The sequence below is a fragment of the Streptopelia decaocto genome (assembly GCF_964273445.1).
Source record: "Streptopelia decaocto genome assembly, chromosome: 5".
Taxonomy (NCBI): Eukaryota; Metazoa; Chordata; class Aves; order Columbiformes; family Columbidae; genus Streptopelia; species Streptopelia decaocto.
Genome location: NC_138659.1, coordinates 7,164,528 through 7,172,929, shown reverse-complemented (window position 1 = coordinate 7,172,929; position 8,402 = coordinate 7,164,528). Strand labels below are relative to the sequence as shown.

General features: G+C 43.3%; 1 protein-coding gene across 4 annotated transcripts in view; it reads left to right on the top strand.

Annotated features, from left to right (window-relative positions):
- The first annotated feature begins 461 nt into the window (after nucleotides 1–461).
- Nucleotides 462–8,402, top strand: part of ABL2 (ABL proto-oncogene 2, non-receptor tyrosine kinase) — a 49,093-nt gene continuing 41,152 nt past the window's right edge. For 2 of the 4 annotated variants that reach the window (XM_082054457.1, XM_082054450.1), the window contains exon 1: nucleotides 462–701. In XM_082054457.1, coding sequence (XP_081910583.1) covers nucleotides 524–701 — 178 coding nt within the window. In that variant the 5' untranslated portion in view covers nucleotides 462–523. Of the gene's footprint in view, nucleotides 702–3,203; nucleotides 3,378–8,402 lie in introns of all 4 variants that reach the window. The other 2 variants (XM_082054454.1, XM_082054453.1) reach the window with 2 other exon arrangements.

The window sequence follows — 8,402 nt, the reverse complement described above, 5'->3', positions numbered from 1 at the left end:
AGCCCCAGGCTGCTGTGGCTCCTCGGGAGTGTGACCAAGCCAATTGTCACTGTCACTTTTCAGTGATGTGGCGATGGCATCTGAGACAAGTGGCATTGCAGCTTGTCCACTACGCAGCAACACTGCCAAGGCGTTGCTGCAGTAGTAGCCAGCACGGGGAGTGAAATATTAATACTTCCGAGGGCCTAGGCCACACCGCGCTGCCCGTGTCACCCTCTGTCACTCTGCGTGCGACTGGCTGCGGCGGGGGCGGGCTGAGCGGCCTCCCTCGGCGGACCGGAGGTGGCTGCGGGAGCCGCTCTGTCCCCGCTCTCCTGGCGCTCTGTGGTTTAAGATGGCGGCGGGGGCTGAGGGGGCGAGTCCGTGAGTCCCAGGCCGGAGCGCCGCGGGGCCGGCGGGGGCGGCGAGGCGGGCGGGAGCCGCCGGGCCGCGCCGGGGGGAGGAGCGGGGAGGCCGCCTGCCGGGCCGGGGAAGCGGCGTCGGCGGCGGCATGTGAGCGCGGGCCGCGGCCGGGAGCGCGGCGATGGGGCAGCAGGTGGGCCGCGTCGGGGAGCCGGGCGCCGGGCTCCAGCACCAGCCGCCGCCTCAGCACCAGCAGCCGCGGGGACTGCGGGGGAGCAGCGCGGCCAGGCCCGCGGGCCGCCGGCGAGAGGCGGCCGGGCGCAGCGCCGAGGGAGGCTTCAATATCTTCACCCAGCACGGTGAGGGGCCGCCGGGCGGGAGGGGCCGGGGCTGGGGGGAAAGGGCCGAGATCGCCGTCCCTCCTCTGCCTCTTTTGTTGTTGGTGGTTTAACTGGCGGAGGGGAGAGTTGCCCCCGCCGCTGTGCCACGTTTCGGGGGTGCTGGTGTCGGCCCAGCCCGGAGCCGGGCAGGGAGCTCGGGGCCGGAGGAGCCTCCCCCAGGGCTGGGGACGGGGCCTTTCCGCCACCCAGGGCAGGAGCTCGGGGGCACCGCCGGGAATCACAACTCGCAGCGCTTGGTAGCTGTCACTACAGCGGTTCCCTGCTCTGGTTTTGTTTACAAAGGTAAATGTTACATGTGCTTTGTCTTTCTGTTTACTGAGGCGCTTGTGACTTGCCCTTCTAGATCTGTAAGTCTCTGTTGCTATATAGCTCCTGACAGAGCAAACGGTTTTGTTTTGGCTGTGGTATTATAGCTGCCGTCTGATTCTCAGTTGAAGTTTTTGCTTGTCCACTGCTATTCTTATTGCTGTAGACTGATACTGGAAATGTTTAATCCAACATTATTATTAATAGTTTCTGTAATCTCTCTTAGGAGGATCCTGCAACTTCAAATCCCCCTTTGTAACTGTGTTTGGTTTTTTTTAAATTATTATATCTATTTGGCAACATCTTAATGCACAAAGCTTTGGAAGGTATGATCAACTGAAACCTGTCTACCTTGACAAGCATATTGAGAATAGAAGCACGGATGGATCTCTGATCCTAAAATGAATCTGCTATGGAGGGCTTGGCTGGCTTGGCTTTAGGTGGAGAGAGATGTCAATGTTTGTAGAGCAGGGCTGCTTCTGACAATACATGTTTTCTTTTGCTCAGTGGAATGAGCATAGGCAAAAAGATTAAGGAACATGCAACCAGCAGTCTAAATGTAAATATCATCTGCTGTGACTGCTGACACGTAAGTATCTATCAAAACAAGAGCGCAGCACTAAATCTGGTTCTTAAAATCTCAGTGTTATCACAGCTTTTGAGTTCAGGGAACAGTATCAACTTTAAAACCAAAACAGAACTCTCTGCTTGCTGAAACGCCTGACCTGCTACTGCTGCAATTAAAACTAAGGATTACTGTTTTGTTGCATCTTTCAAGCATAGTGTCATAATCTTCATGTTTTACTCTGTTGTCTTTGTATTTTTGTACTATAAAAGGCACTTTGGCAAAAACATTACTCATAATAGACTAATACTGTAAATTCACAATGTTAGGAGCAGACCTCAGAAGTTATGCACGTACCCAGCTTCTTTCAGTATCCTGAAGTTTAAGTCTTTACTGGCAGCGTAAAACTGCTGGATGGAGCAAGAGCACTCCTGCTAATGACAAAGTGTCTTGTCTTTTGGTGTTTTGGTATCAAGGTGACTCTTTGGTTCTCAGTCATACAAGGCAAGGACAGAAAGGACATTTGTGGGAAGTACGGTACAACATGTGAGGACATGTAGTTACTTCAGAATAGCACAGTTGAGATTGACTCGAGTGCATCTTTTCATTTATTGCTGTGTGTTTTAGTGGCAGTTTAGTTCAGCATCCTGCACAAATCTTTCTAGTACCTCTCTCCACCCTACTAAATTTTAAAGATAGAATTATTTACATGTAGAGGCAAGGGAAAGGAGAGAAAAAGCTTTCTTAAGCATACATGCACACCAAGAAGACAAAATATGTCCTTTGCCACCCCTTCTGCTCTGTCTTCCATAGAATTAGAGACAAGAATGAGCCTGGAAAGCCATCGTGCTCTGAATAAAACTGTTCAGTGGCATATGTAAAGAACGTTTCTCTGTGATAACAGTGATTGTATATTTTAAAATAATTTCTCTACTATTTATATTGCTTAGGGTATCTGCTTCAGCAGTAAGGTAATGGATATAATTTTACTTAGGTTTTTGTTGCTTCTATTATTTTCTTTGGAGACTGTAAAGGAAGACATGTCTACTGAAAATAAGATACAGCTTTTCATTCTGTTAAATTATGTAAAAGAGGTGGGGATTTTTGGCAATCCAGTTTTTGAGAGTTTCAGGGCAGACTTAAAACTCCTATCCCATCTTGGTGAATACCTCAGCCATGTTTAATTGTTCCCCGATTCCATGCACATTTTACTAGAAATGAGCGAACAACTCACTATTAATAACCGATACCAAAAGCTAGTCGAAGTTGGGTACCTATTTAAATACTTGTCTTAGGCAATAACTAAAGATTCAGAAAACTGAATCTGGAGTTCACTGCCTTTCTGAAATGATTTGTTTTCTTGTGATCCTGACTCCCTTTGTCTCAGGGATTATTTTTTTTTCTCTCAACTTGTTATTTTTCATTTACCAACCTCCTCCTCCTGTTTTACTTAACCTGGCTTTCTGCTGGCTTCTTTAGGTGTTACACTTCTTTTGCTGAGATGCTGTGGTTGCTGGCGATGTTACTTGATCTAGATTCCTCTTTTCTAGTAATTTCTTTCTGAGCCTGACCTTCCATCTTGTCACTAGGACATGTATTCACAGGGTATGAAAAGTGATGGAAAAAGCACAGGATTACTGGTTAGCGCTCCTGGACCAGAGACTAACCAGCCAGTCAGAGGATGAACCTGAATTATCTACCTTCCTTGGCTTTCTGTGATACGGTCCTTGATGTGAAGAAGAGAACCTGTTGGACCCTTACAGGTATAAATCCTTCCCTCAGCTCACGTTGGCAGATTTCATACTATACTGTGCCAGGAGCGACGTGAACTAAGTACTCTTGCCAAAATTCATTTTGAGGGCTTGCTTCTTTTGAATTGTTTATGAAAAAGGATAGAAGTAAACAATGTTTCCAGCATCAGACCCATTTTGCTACAGGATTTTGAAGACCAGCTTGTGTCACATCAATAGTGTAAAATCTCTTATGCTAGGCTACCAAAAACCTTGTCCCGAGTGTGTTTGCTATGTTACAGATGTGTAGGAGAAGCACTGCAGCTATACAGGCACTACCTACTTCAGGGTGTTTTTTTGAAATAAGCAAGGAATTTGAAGATGTTTTTTCTGTTTTATGGGAAGAACAAGGAAATCTGTATTGTGGCACCCCACTCTTCTATCGGTAGGACAACCTAGATTCTTGGGGGCTTTAGCTTACCACAGTATTGAATTCTGTGAGAACTGCTGTGAAGTTGAGCAGAAAAGTCCTATGCAATCTGAGATGCTGCTGTGATTTATTAGCTGTGGAGCAGAGTTCTCTAAGATGCAACAGAAAGTCACAGATTTTGCAGCCTTTTGCAATGAGCCCTTCAAAGTTCTCCTTTGCGAGCATTCCTGGTACATAATCTGTGACTTATAAAAGCAAGCAATGGATCATCAAGCATATTGGTTGCTAGTAATGTACTAGAAAGGAAGAGTGTAAACAGAAGGATTATTCAGATGCTAGTGTTCCCATGTACACTGCATCAGAATTAACTAGTACCGCAGGGACAATTCAAGAGGGAGAAGCTGTAGCGAACATTCTCTTATGATCAAATTCTTACAGTTCAGTGCAACCAGAAGAAAAGTACTTGGTGCCGTTACAGGATGAATTTGCTTTCAGAGAAGGAAAAGGGGAGAGAACAGGGTAGTTGGTTCACTTTTGATCCTTTCATTAGTTTGTTTGTGGGAAGGGGTCCAGCTGATGACAACCAACATCTTCCAAGTTGCATGGGCCCTGCTCGGCTCCTCATATGACCTTTGAACAGTGCCATGCTCTAATTTTCTTTCTGAAGAGCAGTGATAACTGCCTGCTGTACCAAGATATTCTTTGGAATGGTGTTAGCCTGCTTTTCATCTCTGAAAAGACTTGCTGAGTGTTGTAGAAAATGTACTGCAGGAAAATCAGAGTGTTTAAATCCTGACTGGGAAGCTTGTGCAATACCTGTTTGCAATACTGCTGCAGTTGCCTTGGTGATATATTTTGGGGTAGCGGAAGGCTCTGCTGCACTTGAGCTTTTGATCCAGCAGGCACGGGACATTTGTTCCCTGTTTTGTTTTCTAGAGGAGGAGTTTAGCAACCTTTTACTATGTGCATCAAGGTCAGGCAAGATAAGCCTATACTTTTAAAAATAAAATTATCATTAAAGCTCCCCGAAGGCAGTTAGAGTGCTATGCCACGTGATAAAAACATTCTAAAATAGGAAGAAGCATAAATAACACCATCCCTTTGAAATTCAGTGAAACAGAAGGGCTGGATGCAGGAAAATGGAAAGAAGGAGAGAAAATAGGGTCATATGTTAAAACCGCAATTTGTGGGCCTCCTGAAGTTTTCTTTATTTTTCATCCCAGTGAAACGCAGCAAGCTCGGGCCAGAGCTACTTGCCGGCAGACTTTCCTGTCAGTAAATGCCCTGTGCAGATGGAATATAATCACTGTATTCAGTGCCTGACTCTTTGTGCTGTAAATCAGAAATCTTGTGGGACCATAATGTATAAATAACTCATAACTAGTTATTTGGGGAATAAAGGATAGTTCAGCTAAGTGTCTAGAGGAACATCTCTTGTAGAATGTGAAATTATAGGCATGTTCTATATTGCATCGTTCTCCATGATATCTAAATTATTCTTGCAGATTCAGTTGCATTCAATACCCATTTTTATACCTTGTCTCCAGTTGGAGTTTTTTGCGTAGTCTTTCGCAAATGAGAGGACTCTACCAACTCAACGGAAGGGACAATATAATACAGACTGCCAATCAGTTATAATTCTTGGAATATGTATATCTCCTATGTACTTTTCGCATAGACAGAGGAACGTAGTCTGAAGAAGGTAAGACTGAAATGAAGTTATTTCAAAAGATGTTAGTCTAACTTAAAAATCAAATTTCAAAGCCCAGACAGATCTCTGATTTCTCGGTTCTCCACATGTAGCAGATGGTGTGGTACAAGTTGTTCTAGCAATATTTCACAAACTTGATATTGCTTGCAAGTGCAATGTTTTGCAAAAAGAAAAAAAAATGTGGGTGTTTTTTTTGGGAAATAGGGACATGGCCAAGTGAACAAGTTGATGGAAAGTGAACGTGTAAGCTCTTGGACACAAAAGCGAATTGTCACAAGTGGCTTAAATCATAGTTTTTAATCTAGCGGGACTGACAGCTCACATAATTAGAGTTGGAAGGTAGTTGGACTATCTCCTAGAGATGCTGTAGCAGGGTTGGCTTCAGGAATATTTTCTGGCTGGTACTAATTACAGATTCTGGGACAGTAGCCTTGAAATCATGTTTTCACTGGTGTTCAGGAGAAGTGACCTGTTCTCTGACCCACTTACTTCAGCATATGTTGTGTTTGTTTGTTCTTAGGGCAGGCCAGCCCTTGCTGAAGTCTAATCATACTGTTTAGATCTTTGTTTTATAGATGAAGCCAGATGATCATTAGCGTGATTTATTCTAGCCCATTTCTCTTAGTTGTCACAACTTAATGGTTCCAGTGTACTTTTTAGCCATAAACTGTCTTGTAAATACTGCTGACAGCTGACTAGTTCACACTCATAAGAAACTATTTTAAAACCCAACTCATACAAACCAAGAAACAGCAGTTTATACTTATTCCAGTAGGGATGCGTGTGAAAGTTATTAAAAGTAATACAGTTAGGTTTTGTTTAGTGGCTTGCCAAGTTGATTTTCAGCTGGTTGTATTTCAAAAAGCTGAGGATGGATGACCACAGACTAAAGCCTCACCTATATTATAATTGTTTCAGAATCTGATATCCTAAATCACTGTGTGCCGATCAGGCAGTAGCTCTTTCAACGGTGTGTAATTACAAGTGACACAAAGCTGGGTAGCTGTGGTGCAAATGGCCCCTTGACTGGCTTTGCAGGTGAATCTGCAAAGTAGGCACACAGGTTTGTTCTTAATAGCATTCAGAAGAGTATTTACCAGTAAATAAATATTTCTCGTAGTTGTTTGGACCACCAGCAGTTTCTCTTTCCCTCAACAGAGCAAGAAAGAGACAAAAGGTTGCGCCAAGGGGGGTAACACAGTGGACTTGTTGGGTCTGAAGTAATGGTTCTCTCACCGTCACTGCCTCATCCCTGACATTTCTCTGGTTTTGTGGTTATGAAATACTTTATTTTAAAGGCCGGTCTTGGTGTTATCCATAGAGATTATTCTCTCTAGAATAAGTGACTGTTACAAAACCATTGAGGCTTCCTGTTGGTAACACTGTAAACCACAACAACAAAGCTTAGTTATATTACCCGTATCTGCTCAGGAAGTTTCATGTGCTTTGTGGTCTTTCTATAAAGACATGCGCATCTCCTAATATGATTGCTTATGTGCAATTGTGTATAAATTAACTTTTCAATAGGTGGCTTTCAGTATCAGCTAACTCAGCACAGGAAACAGTCCAAAAATAACTTCGCCTTTTTTGAGGGGGCGACAGAGATGCACAGAAATACTTCACTAAGAATTGAATTGGTTTTATTTCTAGTGCTCTTGAAAGGCCATTTAAACCTATTTAAGACTGAACTGCTTCAAGAAATTCCTTTCCTCTTCTCCTGTCCTTTCCTCCCAGACGTTGTCCTTAGCATCTTAATCTTGCTATGATACTTCCATTAAAAATAATTACCTGTGTTAATCAACTTGGAGCTTCACTTAGGTTGATTTGAAAGTATTCTATGGCAATAGTGATGTGAAAATTTGGACTACAATTATGTAAGAAAAGCAGCCTCATTTTCTGTAGGACAGTTACGCATCCCCTCATCCTTTAATTTGATAGTGTAACTGGTTTGGATCTTGCTCTATTTTCTGTTGATAGTTTGGGGCTTTTTTGTTGTTTAATACTAACATGAAACTGAAGCAACTTCTTCTTGTTTTAAGCTATATAAGGCAAAAGAACCATCTCCTGCTGCTCTTGGGTGAATTTAGGAATCAAATTAGAGAATAGGAGGATGAGAACATTCTGGATTTGTGACCCTATGCACCTCCTATTTCTCCTTCCTTTCTCCTATAATAATCCCAACAACAAAGCATCAGGTGTGTCTCTGTTGTTTGTGTTTGCCGACATCTCAACTAGAATATGTAGAATGAACAATTATGGAAAAGAATATCTCCATAAAAAGTAATGCTGCTGAGGAAAGAACAAGAATGAGGAAAGACTGGAAAAAGAGAAAAGATGGTCTTGCACCTTCTACTTAATAGTGCATTCAAGTACACTGGAGATTTTATTGCAACTGTTCAACTTCAGAGATAAAGCTGTTAAAATGCAGTCGTGGGTACACTTAATACTTGTTGAATGAGCCAGGTGGGCCTTCTAAACTGATCTATAGTAAGCTGGAAGTAGATTACTGACCCAGGTCTCTGCCAGTGGGCAGCATTCCGCTTGAGGGATTTCCCCACAAAGCTGGTGACTGATCATGGCCACAAAAAGATGAGGATTTCCACGCTCCTGGAGCACAACTGAATGTTAATTTGCGGGACTGTTCATTTTGGCAAGGAAAACCCCCCCAACAAGAATCTCTTCCCCCTATTCCGTTCCTACCAGAGGTAGAATCAAGTACAATTGAATAGTGAATACATGTATACACACTTTACAGTTCACGTGTGGGATTTACAGTGAGTTGCTGTAAGATACCAATAATCGCTTTTGTTGCAGGTTAAGTGTGCTCAGCACTGTGGCTAATTTTGAAACAAGTGTCAAGCTTGCTTCTGGCTGAAAGAAATTATATTAATATTGTCTAGTATGGTGGTAGTATGGA